Genomic DNA, 23,562 nt, shown 5'->3' with positions numbered 1-23,562 from the left:
TGATTTGAAAAACACATCCCAGAGTGTTTGAATTGGTCATTTGATCACACATCCCTAAATGTACATAATAATAGTGAAAAAATAATTTAACAATCCATGTTGTACATTTCTGAAATCCCAGCAGCCATAAGAATCTAAATTAACATACATTATCCATCCATTCATCCATAAGCATTTCTCAAGTACAGTTCCAAGGTGAGACTATCCCTAAAAAGCCCAGAGCAGGGTACACCCTGGTGGGGTGCCAGTCCATCACAGGGCACATCCACTCACACACAATGGGCCATTTTAGACCCCATTTTACGTAAATGCCTGTTTTGTGTGTGTTTGTAGTGGGGGGGGGACCAGAGCACCTGCAGGCAGAGGCGTCATGCTGATAGAGACTGACGGGCCTCGAGGCCCCTCGGAGTTTTAGGTTTAGGTTCTAGAACAGGAGTCTCAAACTCCAGTCCTGAAGGGCCGGAGCCCTGTGTAGCTTAGCTCTTTCCCTGTTCCACCACAAATGATTGAGTTGAAGAGCTGTGTGGTAATTAGCACAAGGAGTTGAATCAGGTGTGTTAAATGAGGGTGAACCAAAAACTGTGTAGGGCTCCGGCCCCCCAGGACTGGAGTTTGAGACCCCCGTTCTAGAATGTATAGCCTGTTTCACACTATTTCTCGAGTGACACTGCATACTGTATAACTATCATTTAATTATCATTGCTAGTCATAGATTTTTTTCTGTATTTACGGTGTTTAAGTTTATCAACAAAGAGGTTGATCTAGTGATTCCGAGAGAGAGACTGGAGACAGTTACATTAGGAGAGGCCCTATTCAAGTGGAAGTAGGATGCTCTGCCAAAACACTCTTTGGAGGCAAACAAAAAAGCTGCATGTGGTAGGACGATGCTTGCCTAAGCCTGAGAGCTAATAGTTTACTAGGTCTGACACCAGATACATAATAACGAGACCTGGTGTGATGAACCACAAATTTGGCGAAGCGTGACAGAAGAGCATTCAGCTCAGCCCTTGTGTTAGAAATACAGATCTCATGGTTCTGATCCGCCAGAGGAAAGCACACACTTTCTAATTGAAGATCAGAAATCTTCTGATGACATTCATGAGCCAGGCTGCTAGTGAAAGCAGTCTTGGCATCACAAAACAAGCCCTTATCAGCCATCCCGCAGTAGGCTGAGTCATCAGTTGAGCCTGCGTTAATAGAGATAAATTGTTCAAGTCTATGGATTATATAAATTTGAAGTTTTGAAGCAGAAAAGTATTAAATCTCCATTGTTAGGCACAAGGAGGTACAGAGGGCACAGCCAACTGGAGGAAAGCACACTTCTGATCAGATAAAGAAGAAGAAAGAAGAGGAAAGTAGAGAAGCATTAGAAATGGCAGGTACGAGAGAGCGAGAAACAAAGATGTAATCTATGTGAGACTGGGACTTGAAGCGAGGAGAGAATAAACAGCATTCTCTGGTGGTTTATTAGACGGAATGAGACGACCAAATTGAGGTCCTCCACAAATTTACACAGGAAACAAATGAAGGGGGGGCACCCAGCTACCCAACAGAGAGGGACATTTATCCGGGACAGGGTTGTGGATGGCAGTTCTAATAACAAGCTCATATTCCTGGAATTTGAGGATAAGGTTAGACAGATCCAGAAAGAATAAGCCACGAGGGGGGGTGGGAGCACAAGCAGCAAAAAACAGATCTTCCTGCCCCCCAGGTCAGAAAGAATACAACAGAACCTGCCATGAGCATCTCCTCCTGAATCGATAACCCAACCCTGTAGAACCTGGAGGCTCAGAATGCATCCCGCCGCAGTAAATGGGTCTTTAGTAAGAAGGCAAGATCAACACGCTGCCTTTTCAAATATTCAGGCATACTGGACCTTTTTCTGGGGTATTCGGGGCTCTGACATTCCAAGAGGCTATATTTACATTAGTCATGATCTAAACATAATGTACAGCAAGGTACAAAGGAAAAAAAAAAACATGTAAACAAAATCTCAAAATGGCACGCACACACTAGAAGCGGAATGTGCCACTTGATTGACCGTGACTTTAAGCCAGGGGTGTCCAAACTTTTTGCAAGGAGTGTCAAATTTGATAAAGTGAAGATGTCCGGGGGCCACTAGTTCCTTCTGACATTTTTTTAACCACAAAAGTTACATGAAAATACACACTGTTATAAAACAATTCTCATTGTCACGATTACCTTTATTTTTTAAATGGCAATGTAACCAAACATAACATCAACAGTTATAACCAAATCTTATTAGAGTTTAATAAAATAAGTGACATAAGTCTAAGTTTATTATTGTGCTTTAGGCTTTTCATTGTTAATAGTGACAGATGTTACCGTTCAAAAAACACTCAATTTCAGATTGAACAAGGAACAGATAACTTGCTGATACTAATGAGAAGGGTGATACTGAGATCTAGATTTCAGTAAAGAGACCAGGTCTGGCTTGAGGGCAGTGGTTGAGATGCGTAAAATGTCACGTAAGTGGGAGTCAGTCATCCTTGACCTCAATCGGTTCTTGTGCAGATTCATGACTGAGAATGTTTGCTCACACAAATATGTGGAGCCGAATATGCTGAGCATTTTCTTAGCGAGTGACCGCATTTTTCAGTCCCGCTCCCACAAGATTCTGTCCCGCTGTCAGGGTCAGCCCCTGCTGTGGTCCTTCCGTGTCCCTTCCCTGTTTGACCAGCAGGTGCTGCTGGTCATCCCGTTATTTGTGTTAGTCTTTGTTCTCCCCTGTTAACTGTCTAGCCACATGGCTCAACGTGTTGAGCATGTGATTGTCTGAGTACCCTTTTGTCCTGTGTTCGAATCTCGGCACCTCCTGTTTTTGTATTTTGGTTTTGTTCCTTGTGCCCTTGCCTGTGTTTTTACCTGTTTAATTCCCTAGTGTTTTTTGGTATAAGTTTTTCTAGTTCCTGTGATTTGTATTTGGTTCAGTTCTATGTGCCCCTGCTTGTGTTTCTACCTGTCTGTTATTCCCCTAGTGTAGATGCTGTTTCCTTCTTTGTCAGTCTTAGTTTTCCCATCCCAGTTCCCTGAGTTAATTAGTTCCACCTGTTTCCTGTTCTTGTGCCTGCCCTTGTGTGTTTTCCTGATTGCTCGTTGTCCTGCACCTTCCCCAATTGGTTAATTGCTTGTCTCACTCCTGCTGCCTCGTTACTCTGTTCAGCGTTCCTATTTAAGTTCCTGCCTGTGTTTAGTTCACTAGTGGTTCATTGTCTATGTCTATGATTGTCGTTGGTTTTGATATTTTCAGTGTTCTGCGTGTATTCGGTTTTTGTTATTTAGTCTTGTTTAATCCCCTTTCTGTTTTTGACCCCTTGTGGTCTTTTTGGTTTAGTTGTGTTTATAGTGTTTTCAGTTTTGTTTAATAAACCCCGTTTTTGTGTTCCTGGAGCTGCCAGTGGGTTGTCCACCCTTTTTTGTGCCTGTACCATGCCACGCTCCCGTTCCCGAGATGCCCACATTCATGACACCCGCTCCCGCAAAAAATATATATTATTGGTTTCCCCCTCCCAGTCCACAAATATGCTGAGGTTAATTGGAGTTGCCAAATTGAATGGTCTGTGAATGGTGTTTGAGTGTGCCCTGCAATGGGTTGGCGTCCCATCCTGGGTTGTTCCCCGCCTTGCACCCATATCCTCCAGAATCGGCTTTGGACCCCCTGCAACCCTGAATAAGATAAAGTTACAAAAATGGATGGATGGAAAATAATAGACTGGCCTTTTTCTAACACTACAAAATAAATACAAACTTAAATGAGGAAAAATGGTTGAATGGCAAACACACTGAATAATCTCAATAAAGTTGCCGATTCATCAGTAAACCAGTGGTTATATCTCATTAGGAGGAGTCTCTCACATCGTTTGTCAGACAGTCTATTTCTCCTTGGAGTTAACACTGGAGTTAACAAACTGAGAAGCCTCTCCATTGGTGCACTAGATGGTGTTGCTGTGAATGGTACAGGACCTCCATCTCTGACCCCTACTTCAAATATTCAATAACTTCAGCATCATAATTAAAACAGTCTGTTTCATCATCAAAAGCAAAGAATTCATTTTCAATGGAACTGATACTGGATGCAGGTTAAGTTTTGCACCGAGCTCATCGTAAGGAAAAGCAGGACATTCGGCAGTCAGCATTGTCCTCAGGGCTGCTCTCCTGTCCTCTTCATGTACCGCTTCAGGCGGTACCCGCAGTATTCAAGTTTTGTCCCGCTCCCGCCCACAAAATCCCGCAGGTAAACATATAAGTAGTTTTATTTTTACTGCTTCTTCCTGCTACTCTGTTATTTGTTTCACTTGCTTCCCTTTTGAGTATATATAAAAAAGAAACAGAAAATAAACAAATGTGTTTCATTTTAAGTTTAATTAAATGGAATGATGAACATGGACATGAACGAGTAGCTTTTCAGAACATGCCATCCCGTCTAAGAACCAGGCTGATACCTTCTTGGGGTGTCCGGTTACGTCCCCCGGCACTCAGAGCGCGGCAATTGTAGTTTCTGTAGACGATTCGCCTGTAAATTGTTATTATTTTAATTTAGTCATTCTTGTTGCTTTTGTGCAGTAGATAAATAATAGACTATTTCTTTTTAATAAATTAATTTTAAGATAATTCCATTTTGTGGGAGACCCGCGATTAATTCTATTCTCCTGCAACCCGCACGTACATGAGGACCTTACCGCCCGCACCCGCATCCACCCATCAATTCTTGTCCCGCGCTGCACTCGGTGCGTTGGGTCCCACGGTACTCCCGCGGGAGTGCAGGTCTCTACTCTGGAGCACCTGTCGTACATGAAACACATGTTGAGGAAGGGTAGGTGAGTAAATTAGGATGTCGTCAATGTAAACTACAACAAACCGATTAATCATTCCATGGAAGACGGTATACATAAAGGCCTGGTAAATGGAGGGGCTATTAGCCAAACCATAAGGCATCACGCAATACTCGAACTTGCCAGTAGAAGTAGCGAAAGAGGTCTTCCATTCGTCCCCTTGGTGAATTTGGATAAGGTTGTAGGCGCTTCTCAGGTCCAGCTTGGTGAAGAAGGCAGCTCTCCGGAGCTGTTCTAGTGCAGATGGGATTAAGGGTAAAGGCTCTCTCCGTTTAACGGTAATAGTGTTGAGGGCCCAATAATCAAGGCATGGATGGAGGCTGCCGTCTTTTTTCTTGACAAAGAAAAACCCAGTGGATATTGGGGATGTGGATGGACGAATAATACCTTGTTGAAGTCCTTCCTGGACGTACATCTCCATGGCTTCCTCTTCCGCAATGGAGAAGGGGGTAAAGGTGACCCTTGGGGAGAGGTGCCCCCTCGACAAGATCAATGGCGCAGTCACAATCCCTGTGAGGTGGCAACTTAAAGGAAAGCGTCTTACTAAAGACATCCATGTAATCAGAATAGTCCTTGGGGATATGGGACAGGTCCTCTGGCTCAGGGCTCTCTATGGATGATGCACAGCAAGGGGCGGTTAAGCATTCTCCCAGACAGCGTTTTGACCAGGTGGTGAGCTCACCCGTCTCCTAATCTATGTTGGGGTTATGCCTCCTCAACAATGGGTGACCGAGGATGATGGGGTCCTTGGCCTCAGGAAGTCCAGGGTCTCCTGGTGCAATAAACTATGTTGATGGTAACTGGCCCAGTGCAGCGATTTACTTGTCCTCCTGGAAGGGGCGCTCCACTAACCCCTAGTACAGTGACGGGGTTGGAAAGGACCTGCAGGGGAATTCCAATCTCGAGCGCCAATGAAAGGCACATAAAGTTCCCCGCAGCCCCAGATCACCAGTTCTCTAACATGGTGCCCTCCCATGGGGCTTTTAATCATAACTGGGACAGCAACTGAAACTAAGGAAACCCCGAGAAATGTGGTTATGCCTACCTTGGTGTGGGGAGTAGGACATGAAGGTCGAATGGGGCAGACTCTCCACAATACAGGCACAACCCTTGGGAGGTGCGTTTGTGTCTTTCATTAGAGGAGAGAGGGTCGCGTCCAAGTTGCATGGGTTCCGTTGGCTCCTCGGAGGTGGTGGACAAGGTTGCTGACAGGTGTGGGCATCGGCGATGTCTCTCACAGATGCTGTTATCTATAGTCACCACGAGTCCAATGAAGTCCTCAAAGGAGAGAGTAGATCCCCGTGACGTCACCTAATCTTGCACTTCTGATTAAGTGCACAACAAAATAAAATCCTCAACACCTCCTCCGGCCAGCGAAGTTCAGCCGCGGCCGTACGGAATTCTAGGGCAAATTCAGCCACTGTGCAAGTTCCCTGTCGCAGGGGCAAATAACCTCTCCCACAGACTGCGACCGACGGTGAGGTGATCGAATATCTCTTTAAATGCACGTTGGAAATTGCGTGCAGAATCCAGTAGAGGGCTGACGTCCCGCCACAGCACGCTGGCCCACTCACGCACCTGTCCAGTGAGAAGGAATATGACAAATCGCACTCGTACTGTATCCTCATGAAAGCATTCCGGGTGCTCCTCCACATACAATCCGCACTGTATTAGAAATGCCTGGCACTGATCTGGGTTGCCGTCATACTTTTCTGTTAATGCAATGGGCACAGACGTGGAAGATCTGGGCAGTGAGTCGAGTAAGGCAATCGGAACGGCGTGAGCCTCCAGGAGCTGCGTTACCAGGCTTGTCAGGTGATCGACCTGCTGTTGTAGCCTCTGATTCTCCGCGGGGTCCAGGGTAAGGCAAAGTATTCTGTAACAGAATGCAATCAGAGAAGAGGCAGACCCCGGAATGCAGGAGAATGGATTATTTAATATAAAGCTGGGTGCGTCAAAAGCCAAAGGGATGGGACAAGTGGATAGTTGGAGCGATCGCAGGAGGTCAGAAGCTGGGTTAGTCAATCCTACAAATACAGACGAGATGGAGAGATTATGGGGCAGACAGGAGAACAAAGGCAGACCAGGGCGATGAAGCAGGGCAGGCAGGATCGGGCAGGCAGGCCGGGACGACCAGGGAAGCAGGGCAGGCAGGACGGCAGGATATGAGAAGGCAGGAGGGCAAGAGACAAGACAGAGAAATGCTCAGTAAGTAGCACTAGCATGGCAACAACAACTTGCAAGTTCTGGGTGCTTGCGTTTGGGTTTAGTAGCTCGTCTTGATTGCAGTTGCTGTGCATCCCCCACTGGAGGCGTGACACTGGGGTATATGAAGAGGGCCTTTCTCCCCTCCTTGCACTTTTTCTTGAGGAGATTAAATACTTTGTGTGCAAATAAGTGAACTCACTAAAGAGCAACAGAAATCGGCACTTTGAGCCGACCTGAACATGCTGAAGATGGATTTTAAGTCAGTCCAAAAAAAAGTCACCTCAGTGAAGTTGGTGACCGATCGGCACTCCAGGAAGCTGGCTGATATCGAAATGGGTCTGCTTTCTCTAGTCAGTAAAATTACTGAGATTGAGGACCAAAGCCGTCGCCTTAACCTCAATCAATCGGGGTTAAATTTGGTTGTGAAGGGAGTGATTTGAGGTCGTTTTTTAGCCAACTCTGTTCAGCTGTTTTCCCTCATATCCCTAACTTTTACCCAGTCATTGACTGTGCTCACAGGCTCATGATTGGCAGACAGTCACACGTGAAGCCCTCAAAATCCAAGAAGTCAGCTTCGAAGGGGGAAGAATTTTTTTTTATCAAAAGGAAAGCGTGGAGCATCCCGATCAGGAGGGCAAAAAGGGAGTTGGGGCTCTCTCCTTTTCTGATCTTTCCTGCACACCTCATGAAGCTTTGGAAGTCAGCATGTTTTGTGTTCAACTCCAGAGGATGCGAATGCTGTCATGGACCATTTCCAGTCTATTGATTCCTTCTCCACCGAGTTTGCCGTACATTTCTTGCAGGTCACTGTACTTGTCTTGGGTTCTCTGTATAGCACCCCTCTTCCACACCGTGTGGGCTAGGCTACACACAAACCTCAAAAGGGGTGCCCCCTGAGTTCTTTTACCTAAATATACTACCCAAATTTACTAACTATAGTCGTCGGGGATTATATGTATACCCATACATATATTACAAACGAAGGCACTCAGAACAAACCGACACGTCACAAGAGCGTATAATAAATTCAACCACTCTTTACTTAAACAAATGTTACTAACTGGAAATAAAAAGAAAGTTAAAGAAAATACCCTGGACTTCTTCGCATTTGCCCGTTAACTTAAAATTAAGTACCTAGCTTTTACACATATTTAAACCAAATTACCAAAATGGATTTTACAGCATTGCACATTCACCATAAATGTGATATTGAGTTCGAACCAGTAACCAGAGTTCTACGTTGCAGGCCTGTTCGTTGCTTGTGATTGTAGAGGCCACAAATTAACACAGCCGCTTCGCTCGATTGAGCCCACAAAAGAATAAAGACTCCAATACCTCGTCGCGTTAGGAGGAAAGCGAGGGGCGGGCGGTGTCCGGCAGCGTGTTGCGCCAACGCAGATTCTTTCCCCTCAGTTTCAGGAGTCGTCGATCCCAACAGAGCTTTCCACGTCCCCCTTCGTCAGGTGAATGATGGTTCTCCTACGTCGAGTAAAGTAGCACAGCAATGTCCTCACCGTAGCCCGTAGCTAACTGCAGGACGTTAGTGGTGGCTTGATGGTTAGGGAAGCGCACTTATAATCGAAAGATTGCAGGTTCGAATCCCCCACCAGCCAGTCACCACTAAGGTACCCTGAGCAAGGTACCGTCCCCAAGCACTGCTCCCCGGGCGCTGAATTAGCTGCCCCCTGCTATGTCACGAAAGTCACATATGGGTCAAATGCAGAGGACACATTTCGTTGTTGCGCACTGTGTGCTGTGCTGTGGTGTGTTAACAATGACCACTGATCACCTAATAAAATAATTAAGCTCGGCCGACTACTTTCTGTCTAGCACGACCTCACCACTATTGACTGCCCCTTTACTTTTGCTCGAGTCTAATACTCTAACTATCTATTGCCTTAGGCTGGGGATAGATGCACAATAAATTCTTTTACGGGTGTTCCGAAAAAGCACGACTCTCCGTCACTCTTCTTTTTTTTTCCCCCCCAAAAGAGCGCGCACCTCTCCTGGAAGTTTCATCCAATCATAATAAATCAAAGGTTACCAGCCCAATCAAGCCAGCCAATTACCTAACAGTCTCCAGGTAAACCACTTTCCACTGAGTCCCCTTCAACCCAATATACATTATAGTGAATGGCATTATAGAAACCCGGTATAACCCTTATATATTAGAAATAAACTAAATATTTTAACCTTGCTACACCTGCATTATACTGCCCTGATGTCTGATGCTTCTGACTGTTTAATTCACCCTTCACATCTGTTTTTGTTAATTTAGTACTTGGGTGTTTGCTGGATTATCACTACTGTCTGGTTAGCTGATGGTACTCTTCCTTGATAGAATGCGGTGGCTATCCAGAGCATGGGGTTGGGGGTTTTTTGGTTTCGTTCCGGGGGTGGGGGGGGTTTCCCTGAGATATATTGCTTAAAGCAGGGGTGTCCAAAGTCCGGCCCGCGGGCCAATCACGGCTCTCGGCCAGATTTCATACGGCCCGCGGCTTCGGTCTCATAATGTGTTATTTATGGCCCGCTAGCTCTGTCAGAATAAATAAATACTTTAAAAATTTTATTCCTCCTTTCACCACACGGTTCCGATGCTATCTGGCTCTGCATTAGAGACCTGCACTCCCGCGGGATCCAACACACCGAGTGCGGCGCGAGACAAGATTTGATGGGTGAATGCGGGTGCGGGCGGTAAGGTCCTCCTGTATGTGCGGGTTGCGGGAGAATAGAATTAATCGCGGGACTCCCGCAAAATGGAATTATCTTAAAATTAATTTATTAAAAACAAATACTCTATTATTTATCTACTGCACAAAAGCAAAAAGAACGACTAAATTAAAATAATAATTTACAGGCACAAGGTCGGAAGCTAATTCATGGTTTGTGGTTCATGCGTGGAACTATAGGCTATATCTATATCCTCATTCGTGTCCATGTTCATCATTCCATTTAATTAAACTCAAATAAAACGAAACATATTTGTTTGTTTTCTGTTTCTTTTTTATATATACTCAAAAGGGAAGCAAGTGAAACAAATAACAGAGTAGCGGGAAGAAGCGGTAAAAATAAAACTACTTATATGTTTACCTGCGGGATTTTGCGGGCGGGAGCGGGACAAAACTTGAATACTGCGGGTACCGCCTGAAGCGGTACATGAAGAGGACAGGAGAGCAGCCCTGAGGACAATGCTGACTGCCGAATGTCCTGCTTTTCCTTACGATGAGCTCGGTGCAAAACTTAACCTGCATCCAGTATCAGTTCCATTGAAAATGAATTCTTTGCTTTTGATGATGAAACAGACTGTTTTAATTATGATGCTGAAGTTATTGAATATTTGAAGTAGGGGTCAGAGATGGAGGTCCTGTACCATTCACAGCAACACCATCTAGTGCACCAATGGAGAGGCTTCTCAGTTTGTTAACTCCAGTGTTAACTCCAAGGAGAAATAGACTGTCTGACAAACGATGTGAGAGACTCCTCCTAATGAGATATAACCACTGGTTTACTGATGAATCGGCAACTTTATTGAGATTATTCAGTGTGTTTGCCATTCAAACATTTTTCCTCATTTAAGTTTGTATTTATTTTGTAGTGTTAGAAAAAGGCCAGTCTATTATTTTCCATCCATCCATTTTTGTAACTTTATCTTATTCAGGGTTGCAGGGGGTCCAAAGCCGATTCTGGAGGATATGGGTGCAAGGCGGGGAACAACCCAGGATGGGACGCCAACCCATTGCAGGGCACACTCAAACACCATTCACAGACCATTCAATTTGGCAACTCCAATTAACCTCAGCATATTTGTGGACTGGGAGGGGGAAACCCCACAATGACACGGGAGAACATGCAAACTCCACACACATGGAGCCATGGCGGAGACTCAAACCCTGGTGTCACGCCCACCTTGTGGAGGTGGCAACCACAGCTAGGGATAATCAGTAGAACTCCCTACTTACAGTATGTCTCGCACCGGCAGCAGTACGGTGTGAGGTATTGTTGGCATACCACTATTGAGTGATCTAACCATTTGTTCTTCCCATAGTTGCGTTCTGTCTGTCTGGCCCTTCCTGAACTACCCGTGCCTCCTACCTGCCCTCCGTCCTTTCCGCCCTCCCTGTGATGCCCCTTGTGGATTCTCCATCTCTGTGAAACATACACATGAAACATACAGTTGAACCTTGTTCTGTGCTCTTTTGACTGGTGTTCATCCCCTCTGAAACCGTTCTGTTGCCTTTCTTTACGTTATTAAAGAACATAAAATAAAGAATTTCTAAATGTCATCCTTATTAAAACTGGGAAGCTGATAAGTGGGTATATATAAGGTTTAATGATATAGGTAATTAGTAACTGGCAAAATAAAACAGTGTATCACTGCAAAGTAATGCAAAAGTAATGTAACCAGTAGTGTACCTAATTACTTAATTACTCCCCATGGAAAGTAAAGTAATCCATTATTTTTTCAAAAAGTAATGAGTAATACGTAATACATTACTTTTTTGAGTGCTGACCCCAACACTGGTGATAAATGAGGTCAAGATTCAGATTTTTATTTGTCACATGCATGATTGTCCTGCTACACCAGCAATGAGATGAAATTACTGCTACTCAGACTGTGTATCAAACAAGGTAGAAGGATATTAGTGAGGAAGTGAACAAAGCCAAGTATCTGTCTGTGTGCCCTGAGGCCTAGTTCATACTCCACTTATCCTTGTGCCATTATGGTCCACGTATGGGTATGTACATGCTACATTTGTCTGTGGATGCAGACTGTCAGGGTCGGCACATACATACAACAATGATACTCCTCCAGGCCAGTAAAGGGCAGATGTATTGCAAGTAACAGAAATACAAACAGTGTAGTGAAATGGGTAAACTTCTATGCACAGTTTTAAAGTTACCAGGCGTAGCTGGAATTATGGCAATACAGTATACCAGGGAATTTTGAAATTAGCCGGGACCCCCTCCCCCGCAATGAATTTTATCGCCAAGATCTCGAAATTCCAGAACAGCAATACTTTTAAAAATATTGTATACTACAGTATATTGTCTGGAGGTTTGAAAAATTAAATATACTCCAAGCTTACTTTTTAGTTAAACTTTAATTTGACTAAATGAATAATAAACTTCATAACAAACACACAAATGCACAAAAATACTAAAGTGCACTATACACTCACCTAAAGGATTATTAGGAACACCATACTAATACGGTGTTTGACCCCCTTTCGCCTTCAGAACTGCCTTAATTCTACATGGTGTAGGATCACACATGCACATATCACAGGGCCTAAATTCCAGGTGGCCTGAGACAAGGCCGAGCCTGGTACGAGAGGCACCAAAGGGGGGTTACACACATAAACACACACACACAGATAACAAGGGAGGCCAGCACTCCAACTTTTATTGCCCAAAGATTTAGGGACCTACAGACAAGCAGAGTGGACTTCACGGACAGGGGTCCCTCGACTTGGCACACAACCCCCTCCCCATACATTCTGCCTTACATATCACTCACCCAACAGATGAACACCCTAAAGGAAATTTCATTTAAGTTTGGCTTTTGTATACCCTGTATATTGATCTACTCACGACTACTAGTCTCAATATACAGATAGGTTATGTTTGTATGTGTCCTTAGACAATCTTAGTGTTTTGTGTGCCACCCTTATAACCATGTTCACGGAGTATCACCTATTTTACCCCTTTGCACTTGAACACATATAAATTTAATTAAATAGATAGGTATAGCTACCGTTGTATATATGTTCTCATGGTATACCAGAAGAATCTGGAAAGTGAGTGTAACCAATGTGTCCTATCTTTTAGAGAGTCTTCTTTGTTAACAACCCCCCTTCTCTTCCAACATTCCTTTGTGGTCCTTATCTGATCTTGGTGGACCGTTACCAAGTTTCTGTGTTCTAACATACTGTCACAATCGTCGGGCAGGCGAGCCGGAAAGCAGGCAAACGGAGCCGTTAAGACGGACAGACGGGGTTTATTCAAGTAATAGGACTTGCAGACGAGGAACAACACATGACAATACAATGACAAGTCTGGGGAAGACTGACTCAGACGAGGACTAAATACAAAAGACAAGCTAGACATAACAGGACTCAGGTGATCACAATCAGGGCTGAACACGAGGTAATGAGGTGGGCGTGGCACACATCGGGATCGAACGGAGCGGATTGTGACATATACTATATTAAAAAGAACTGAATTAAGGTGTACATTATCCATTTTGGAGAAGATCAATTAGAATAAGCCACACCAACCAAGATATGTTGTGTCCAGATGTGCAACTTATATTGATATTACCACAAACTAATGGCCACGTCTATCTATGGATAAGATGTGTTGTTTGTAATATGAATATTTGATGTAATGTCTGCACAAAGTGTAACATCTGTTGAGGTGCAACCCAAAACACCTGTATCCTATACTGATGTGAATCAGTCACATAGATAAAATAATTAATTGTTTAATCAATTAATACAGATGGTATGAGGTATGTACCTGTGAAGCTGGTATGGCATGTTTGGTGTCAAACTGATTGTTAATCACCCCTGATTCCAAATCTGGTCAGTGATTACCATAAAAGTGGATGTATCAAAAGTTATAACAGCTTAATGAAAATCGTCAGTAAAGGGTGAATCAGTCGGGCCCAAAAGGACTGATACAGACCCCCTTCCGAAAGCCCGCCAAATGGATGGCCAGCCATTGGGCCAGGAATCGAATTCCTGGTCATCCCTATTCATGAACTTTAGACCATAAAAATCTAGCACCTCAGAACAAAGGTGCGCAGAGAATAACCGCCAGCCCGAAGGAAAACAACATCAGCTGGGGCAAACAGATCATCAAGGGCAGAGAACAACCATCAGCCCGAGGAAAGACCATCAGCCCGGGAGAAGAGAAGCCCACAAGAAGCCCTCCGGTGAAGGCCCAGCTGAACAGAGAACAGCACCCAAGACAAAGCTTCACCAGGAGAGAGAATCTAAAGGGACTCCACTCCACTGCTCCAAACGCCACGCCTTCTTGAGTGCCATCAGCTCAGCAGCTCTGTCATCAACTGCCAAGACCCCCCCCCCCACTCTTCAACCAAGTAAACCAACTTCCTTTCATTCTAACAACTTAAGCTGTTCTGTTTAACCTGCTATAAGACTTTAGGGTCGTGTTTCCACAAACTGTGCTTGCTTTGCAGAACAGTATTTCCCATTTAAGGTTACTCATTTAAAATCCGGTCATTGCATTTTCATAAATACATCGTTTGTTTTATTCCGTTATTTCATGTTTGTTGTTTGTGTTAGGTGTAATGTCTGTCTTATGTTAGTTGTAGTGTTAGCTAGGAATAAATGCATGTCTTTTACACAACTTCAGCCTCCGTCATTGAGTACTGACACTAATTCCTGCCTCTGTGCAATCTTGCTACACGCTCTGAACCTCAAACTCGCCTGAAACATCGCGAGACTCTCTCTCTCATCGGCCGTGAGGGGAGCTTCGCTACCAATCGTTTACATTATCTGGTGATGCAGCTTGCTGGACGAGCCTTCTAACCCAGGTTACTAAGCGATACTGGTAATTAGTGAATCCCATTTAAGTCTCACATTAACAGACTCACAGGGATACCGCAATTGAGTTTGGAGGAGCCGACCATTCGGCATAACGATTGGTTAATAATCAGCATTAAATAATAATTAATTAAACTTTAATTAATTTCAAACATATTGGTGGAGAGGTGCTGAAAGCATTCTTTAGAAATGTTGGCCCATATTGATAGGATTTGTGGGATGCACATCCAGGGCACGAAGCTCCCGTTCCACCACATCCAAAAGATGCTCTATTGGGTTGAGAGCTGCTGACTGTGGGGGCCATTTTAGTACAGTGAACTCATTGTCATGTTCAAGAAACCAATTTGAAATGATTTGAGCTTTGTGACATGGTGCATTATCCTGCTGGAAGTAGCCATCAGAGGATGGGTACATGGTGGTCATAAAGGGATGGACATGGTCAGAAACAATGCTCAGGTAGGCCGTGGCATTTAAACGATGCCCAATTGGCACTAAGGGGCCTAAAGTGTGCCAAGAAAACATCCCCCACACCATTACACCACCACCACCAGCCTGCACAGTGGTAACAAGGCATGATGGATCCATGTTCTCATTCTGTTTACGCCAAATTCTGACTCTACCATTTGAATGTCTCAACAGAAATCGAGACTCATCAGACCAGGCAACATTTTTCCAGTCTTCAACTGTCCAATTTTGGTGAGCTCGTGCAAATTGTAGCCTCTTTTTCCTATTTGTAGTGGAGATAAGTGGTACCCGGTGGGGTCTTCTGCTGTTGTAGCCCATCCGCCTCAAGGTTGTGCGTGTTGTGGCTTCACAAATGCTTTGCTGCATACCTCGGTTGTAACGAGTGGTTATTTCAGTCAAAGTTGCTCTTCTATCAGCTTGAATCAGTCGGCCCATTCTCCTCTGACCTCTAGCATCAACAAGGCATTTTCGCCCACAGGACTGCCGCATACTGGATGTTTTTCCATTTGTACACCATTCTTTGTAAACCCTAGAAATGGTTGTGCGTGAAAATCCCAGTAACTGAGCAGATTGTGAGATACTCAGACCGGCCCGTCTGGCACCAACAACCATGCCACGCTCAAAATTGCTTAAATCACCTTTCTTTCCCATTCTGACATTCAGTTTGGAGTTCAGGAGATTGTCTTGACCAGGACCACACCCCTAAATGCATTGAAGCAACTGCCATGTGATTGGTTGATTAGATAATTGCATGAATGAGAAATTGAACAGGTGTTCCTAATAATCCTTTAGGTGAGTGTATATACAATGTTCTTGTAGTGCAGAACATATCAAACAATATATTTCCATCTCAGCCAGCAGTGTTTGCATGATCTGTTTATACAAATTCTTGCACCTGAATACTGTACATCTCTGTATATACCATGAGTATGAACTGGCCCTGACACACAAGGGATCAGCTGTCTGTAATTTTATGATATTATGACAACAGCAAAGACTGAAGAGTGTTTTCTCGATTTATTCCATATAAAGGACACAACTGGAGCTGGTCTTGTCAAATGTGTTAGCCAGACATAAACTTTGGCCTGTATACCAACAATATAACAGGCAGGGCTACACTGTCTGTGCTGCTCAGACATTTACAGAGGTGTGGAAGCTGTCATAAAGGAGAACAATGAGAGGTAAGGAGCATGCACTGATTACAGAGCGTTTCCGCACCCACCACACAACAAACCACCTCAAGGATGAGAACTTGAGTGCAGCCATGTGACACGAGACACCTCAGCACCACACTAGTTTGAATGGACCAGTGCGAGGTATTTTCCAGTGGCTGGAGCGCCAATCCTGCCATCAACCCCCAAATTATTCCCTGTAAGTTGGAGGACCTACTTATACTGCTGCATGTAGATTAACGTCATACCCAGGACACGACCAATGAGAAACTCTGCATGTTCTTAGCGTGACAAGATGGTCTTCCAAGATTAGTAACTGCAATGTTCTTCTGTCCATCATTCCTGTAGTGGTGACCGTGTATCAAATACAGACAAAGAATAGTTTCATTGTGACTCCTTAGGTACAGCATTAGCCCTAAGCAAGGCCACTGAATGAGTTTTGGGTGCAGCTGGTGGCTTTGAACAGAATCTACACACTGACTGGTTCCCTATCAAAATATCTTCAAAGAGAAAATATGGACATCAGCACAGCTGTAGGACTGGTGTGTAACTGCAGCAGTGGTGGACAGTAACGAAGTACAAGTAATTCGTTACCGTACTTAAGTAACTTTTTAGCGTATCTGTACTTTACTTGAGTATCATTGTTTTGTGAGACTTTATACTTTGACTCAACTACATTTCGAAGTGGAAAACCTTACTTTTTACTCCACTACTTTCCTAAAATGTTTCTTTTTACGTTCCACAACATACATGCGTAACCAGTGACAGGTCAAAAAAAAGAAGCAGGCAGGCAGCAGCCATAGACAGTAAAGCACGTGTACCAATCAGAACACGTCGTGTTTCGTGCAGTTTGCGCGCTTTACTGTCTATGGCTGCTGCCTGCCTGCTTCTTTTCGCTGTCACGTTTATAGCCAACGCAATAATGGAAGAAGCGCCAGACATTGAAATTGAGCACCCATGGCCATATTTAAGCGAATTTTTTGAAGTATTGGAAAGGAAGAACGAGTCATTCATTTTTAAGTGCCTTCTCTGTCTGCCTCAGAAGCATACGATTTCTTCTTTCAAGAATTCGCCGTCCAATCTAAAGAAACACATAGAGGTAAGTAATTTTCAGATTGACTGTGAAATTAATTAAAGGCTAATATACCTGTCGTTTTACCCAAACTGGATATAATACGCTCATACGTTGTGTTAATAATAAACGTGGACATTGTAGTGGAAAATTACCACCAAGCATGATGTCCGATGGTTACTAAGGAAATTTCCATAACAACATCAGTTCCATTGTGCAAGGTTAAGCTAGGAAACTGCAGACCGTTAGCAAAGCTCATTAACACCAACACTGCAAAAAATGCTTTTCTTACTTAGTATTTTTGTCTTGATTCCAGTCCAAATCTCTAAAAATTCTTAAATCAAGATGCATTTACTAAAGTAGTAAAAGGCCATAAGATATTATGTCTTGTTTTCTGGGGAAATAAATCAAAATTAAGTGAGTTGTTGCTTAAAAAAAGCAAAATTATCTGCCAATGGGGTAAGAAAAATTATCTTGTTTCTGTTTGAATTAAGGTTATTTTTCTTAGTGGATGCATCTTGATTTAATAATTTTTAGAGATTTGGACTGGAATCAAGACAAAAATACTAAGTAAGAAAAGCATTTTTTGCAGTGAAGACACTTGGCTAGAAATAGCCTAACATTACCCCCTAAAAATGCCATTTACTTGTCAAGCTCGTTCATAGAATGTGTAGTGTGTCTAAAGAAATTCAATGTAAAATAATGAAAATGCATTTAGGCCGATGCATTTTTCTGACATTTAGGCTTCTATTTGACTAGGTTTACATGCAAGGTATGATTGATTGGTAGCTACTTGAACAGTAGCCTGCGATTGATGTAGGCTAGCTAGTTACTTAGCCTTCTCAGCAGCCTACTTGGTACATGCAAAAAAACATGAAATGTGCACTTCATTTATGAAATTGAGATATATTGCTGTGAAGATATTATGTTCATGATATGTTTTTCCCCCTTTCTTTCCAGAGAAAGCATTCAAGTCACTTGGAAAGATAGAATGCCCTGACAGCCCCTCGAAAAAGAAAAGCTGAAAACCCAGTTCCCTCCACTTCCAGACAACTGAAATTAGGAGAAACGAAAATTGTGAATCAAACAAAGGTAGACAACGTAGTCATACATTTTGTAATTCAGAGTCTTCAACCATTTACTGTGCTAGAACAGCCTGCGTTTAATGCTTTAGTGCAAGAGCTACAGCCTAATTCACGTGTGATGTCCAGAACTACATTGCGGCAGAAAGTAGAAGAGGGTGCCCAAGAAATGAAGAGAAATATTAAACAAGCAATGTCCTCCATTGAATTCATTGCCACTGACTGTTGGAGTGCAAGAAGGAGAGGATTTCTCGGAGTCACTGCCCACTGGGTGGATTCAGATTCATTGAAGAGGTGCTCTGTGGCACTTTCTTCACATCAGTCACCAGCCAATGGATCGAGTGCTTCAGATGACGATGACTTCTTTTCAAGCATGAAAAAAACTCATGGGCAGGAAAGTTTTAAACGGCTAGGGATTAAAGGGCCACACACTTTTGATGTGTTGGGCAGTGCATTGAATGACATCCATTGCGAATTTGGCATAGAGAAAAAAATAGTTAGAACCACCACAGACAATGGGTCCAATTTCATAAAGGCATTTAGAGAATATGGAGAACAACAACAAGATGAGAACAATAACTGTGCCTCCAGTGAGACTGAAGAGGATGCTTGCAGTGATGATGATGAACAGGAAGAGGAAGTTGTTGATGTTGACTTCATTGAGGTAACACCGATCTTAATGGAAGATGATGGCTTACAATTTCAGCTTCCAAAGCATCATCGCTGTGCATGTCATCTATTAAACCTTGTTGCCACAGTTGATGCAGCCAAGGCCAATTCCAATGACTCCTATAAAAGACTGTCACGATCAGCTTTTGCGAAATGCAGTGGCTTATGGAACAAGACATCTCGATCCTCCACTGCTTCAGACATCATAGAGGAAACATGCAAAATACAACTGATCCGGCCAAACGACACACGATGGAACTCATTATTTCTCTCTGTTGAAAGAATCGTGAGAATAATCAAAGATGAAGGAGAAGGGGCCCTGAGAACTGTATGCACTGCACTGAAGTTGCCAATGTAAGTGTTTTTTAAATATACCTTTCATTCCAATATGAAATTTTGGAAAATATTGCTTAACTATTCAGTTGCTTTAAGTAAGGGGAAATGGAGGACAATTATAGTCCGAGCAGCGTCACCACTCATCACACACACACACACACACACTCACAGACAGACACACAAAAACACACACACTCTCTCACAGACAGACAGACACACACACAAACACACACTCTCTCACAGACAGACACACACACACACAAACACACACTCTCTCACAGACAGACACACACACAATCACTCACTCTCTCACAGACAGACACACAAACACACACTCTCTCACAGACAGACACACACACAATCACTCACTCTCTCACAGACAGACACACACACACAATCACTCACTCTCTCACAGACAGACACACAATCACTCACTCTCTCACAGACAGACACACAAACACACACTCTCTCTCACACACACACACACAAGACTTAAGTGTTCTTTATGTTTGTTAGGTTGAGTTCAGTTGAAATTTCCTTTCTGGAGGAATTTGCCAGAACCATGGGTCCTGTTATTAAGGTGTATTCCTTATCATACACAATTCAACTCCCTTAAAACTTCATATAGCATACGTGCAGGAAGTTAATGTGTGCCATTAGTAAAATGATTAAAAAGAGGCCTTTATGTACACATTGACCAAGAACACAATAGATGTAAGACCGTCAAATCATATTTAACAATTAAGTATTGGGATGCTTGTTGTTATTGTCATTGTCTCAGTATAAATGCACGCTGTAAATGTTGTGATATTGTACTGTATCAGTTTCTCTCCCCCACCTCTAATTCCAGGTACTGCAAACCTTTGGTGGATGCAGTCCTAGAGGGACTACAAAAGCGCTTTAAAGACATGATGGCAGAACCAGAGTTTATTGCTGCTGCCATCCTGCTCCCAAAATTTAAAACAGCGTGGACATCTGATGAGAACCTATTAAACCTAGGTATGTATCTATGTATGTACATATGTTTTGTGGCATTTTTATTTCAGATGTCATGCGCTTAGTTCACAAAACAAAAGTAAACAAAAAAACTAAACAAGCACATTTATATAAGTTTATTTACTTAAAAGGGTGGGGGGTGGGAGGTTGTGACCTGGATTCATATAAATGCCTAAAAGGCAAGTTTGATGTAGATGGACCCCATAGCCTTATTGTTCAAGGTACTACATGCTGTTCATGTTGTTCAGGAAATTTGACACATCCTAGACTGAGTTGTGGCCAGGGAAGTAAAGCTGATCTAATGGGGCATAGAAACTGATCTTTGCCCTCATATGTCAGCTTTAGCTGCCTATCCATAACTGTGCATGTTGCTCCAAATTAGTTAGTTCATTCTTTTTCCTCTGTACTGTACACCGGAATTGCCCTATCATTTATATAACATGATTTCTGGCATCTGTCCCAATATATGTTGTATATTAGGACTTGCCTACATCAAGGACCATCTGGAGGAAGAACGTTCACATCAGTCACCAGCCAATGGATCGAGTGCTTCAGATGACGATGACTTCTTTTCAAGCATGAAAAAAACTCATGGGCAGGAAAGTGTTAAACGGCTAGAAGGGTACCTTGCCTCTAAAGTAGACAATAAAGAGATACTGCAATCTTATCCTGCGGTTTGCAAATTGTCTCTTAAAATCAACACTGCCTTACCAGCTTCTGCTGCATGCGAACGTCTCTTTAGCACTGCTGGATTGATTTTCAGCCCAAGAAGGGCAAGATTGGATGCCAGAAATTTTGAAAATCAGCTCCTTCTCAAACTAAACAAAAAATATTTTAGCTTTAGGTAGGTCATACAGTTAACAGTGCTATTTCTGTTATTCTTCTGTTATAGCACATCACTACTAGTTAGTAGTTCTACATACTACGTAAGTCTTCAGGGAAATCTGGTGGTGTGTTAGTTTCTGTTTTTGTGTGATTTATGCAAACACTAACATTTGTTTATAGAGTGGACATACAGCTGTGTTGTAAGGAGTCATGTTTAGTAAATTGGAAAAAAGACATCCTTTGTAAACTTTGTAAACCTTTGTAAACTTGAGTAAATCCATTTTTGCAAGTTATTGCACAGCTCAGCTGTGATGTAGTAAAGGAGCAAGGTGCCATGTGATAAAGGAATAAGATTTCTACATTACTTCAAACAATAAATTGTTAAAGAAATACGTGTCTAATGTGGTTTCCCCCCACCCTATTTATTCCTAATCATGTGGTTTCCATTTAGTAGGATGTGCTTATGATAATTTCAAAAGATATCAGTACCAGATATCACAAATAGAAAACATTGTATTTTCAGAGTGGTGTTAGTGGGCTTTTTTTTTTTTTTTTACCTTGTATGACTTGATTGAGTGTATAAAGGACATGACAAGACATTGGAACTACATTACACCAAATTACTTTTACTTTTGATACTTAAGTACATTTGAAGTCAAGTACTTTTATACTTTTACTCAAGTCGACGTTTAAAGGGAGCACTTCCACTTTTACTGGAGTAATATTTTACACTAGGTATCTCAACTTTTACTCAAGTACATGGTCTGTGCACTTCATCCATCACTGAACTGCAGACTGGAGCTCTCAGCTACGGACTGGGAAAGTGTTTGAGGAAATATGGAATGAAACAGACACTATAGCAGGGTTCCTCAAATCTTGACCTTGATTCCAAATCCAGGCCTTGTTTTCAGTTCTCCCAGGTAGATAGTTTAATAATTACTTATTCTGATTGGTCAGAGGCTTCACACCTGACTGACAGGTAAAGGAAGGCTGGAAAACCGGCAGTGCTCGGACCTCGAGGACTGTGATTTGAATAACCCTGCACTATAACCTCAATGATCAATGTTCAGTGGGAGGTGAAGAGGAGTAGGAAGTTATTAAGGAAGCAAGACAAAACCTGGCAGAATCAGACTAAGGTTACTTACAAAGATGAACTTAGAATAATTCATTTTTTAGTAATTAACTTCAGCATACAGGGCATTACAGACATATTCAGTCATGACACTTTGCAGCTTCTGAGATGGACAGACTGCCTCACAAACTGCAGAAGGGAGAAAATACCCCAACCCCTTCAGATGTGTGGATATTACAGGGGGGTGTGTCCACCACCCAAGCAAGGACAGAGTACAAGCTGTTCACACATAAATAGCAATGGGAACAAAGTCCTCCAACCTTATTGGGCCTTTTTACATGTCTTGTGTAAACAACTTTCTGCAAGCCCACCCTGACTTAGGCTCACAATACCAGCCTATTACAGTATCACTCTGCCAGTCACCTCTTGTAGCAATAAAAGGTCCTTTTCAGCACTAAAGTTTGTCAAAAACTGACATGGGATCATCACTCACTGGATGTTTTTTCTTTTTTGCCCAATTTTCTGTAAACCCTAGAATGGTTGTACGTGAAAATCCAGAATGAAACATTCAAAGTCACATAAATCACCTTTCTTCCCCATTCTGGTGTTTGATGTGAACATTACCAGAAGCTCCAGACCTGTATCGACATGATTTTATACAATGTGCTGATGACATATGATTGGCTGATTAGATATTTTCATCAATAAGCAGGTGTACCTACAGTAATAAAGTGCCAGTGAGTGTATGTTGCCTATGAAGCAGCACCCCCACAAAACAATAAGGTGCATGACACCCCTGCATGGAGGGAACCAGGGCAAACACGGGGAGAACATGCCAACAGCACACATGGGAACTTATACACAGACTTACTGATGGATGAAACCATGATGACCAGGAATGTAACTCCAGTTATTCCTGCTATGTAGGCAAGTATTTTATCTCTTTTTTCTCTGTCTGTGGAATATTTTGTCCAAACCACCATGTCGATGACTGAAACGAGAATAAAACATTTAGCAAACATAAAATTTATTTCAGACAGAGAATACAAAACAAATTGTGTTGAGTGTCCTGTGTTTTAGGCGCTGCTCTGCACAGCCCTGTCACCTGGGGGATAAGGGGTTAAATGTCAGACACTGTGGTAAAAAAAAAAACTTAATTTGAACATATAAATAGGATAAGAAAAGGTAACCCAGGGTGCTGGGGGGCAGGGGGGCTTTAATGCACAGGCTTAATCAGGGAC

The 23,562-nt window shown here is 42.9% G+C and overlaps 1 protein-coding gene and 1 long non-coding RNA gene across 2 annotated transcripts in view; both read right to left on the bottom strand.

Annotated features, from left to right (window-relative positions):
* Positions 1-23,562, bottom strand: part of LOC111845456 (uncharacterized) — an 88,488-nt gene that overhangs the window by 23,792 nt on the left and 41,134 nt on the right. The window contains exon 9 of the mRNA XM_072702208.1: positions 23,193-23,312. Coding sequence (XP_072558309.1) covers positions 23,193-23,312 — 120 coding nt within the window. The remainder of the gene's footprint in view (positions 1-23,192; positions 23,313-23,562) is intronic.
* On the bottom strand, positions 4,445-5,688 carry LOC140579750 (uncharacterized). The gene is made up of 3 exons (XR_011983622.1): positions 4,977-5,688; positions 4,688-4,803; positions 4,445-4,534 (listed from the first exon to the last, which is right to left on the bottom strand). It is a non-coding gene; the product is annotated as an uncharacterized lncRNA (long non-coding RNA).

The sequence above is a fragment of the Paramormyrops kingsleyae genome, chromosome 18 (assembly GCF_048594095.1).
Source record: "Paramormyrops kingsleyae isolate MSU_618 chromosome 18, PKINGS_0.4, whole genome shotgun sequence".
NCBI classification, from domain to species: Eukaryota; Metazoa; Chordata; class Actinopteri; order Osteoglossiformes; family Mormyridae; genus Paramormyrops; species Paramormyrops kingsleyae.
Note: the sequence above shows the minus strand (reverse complement) of the source record. Positions and strands in the feature narration are given on the sequence as shown.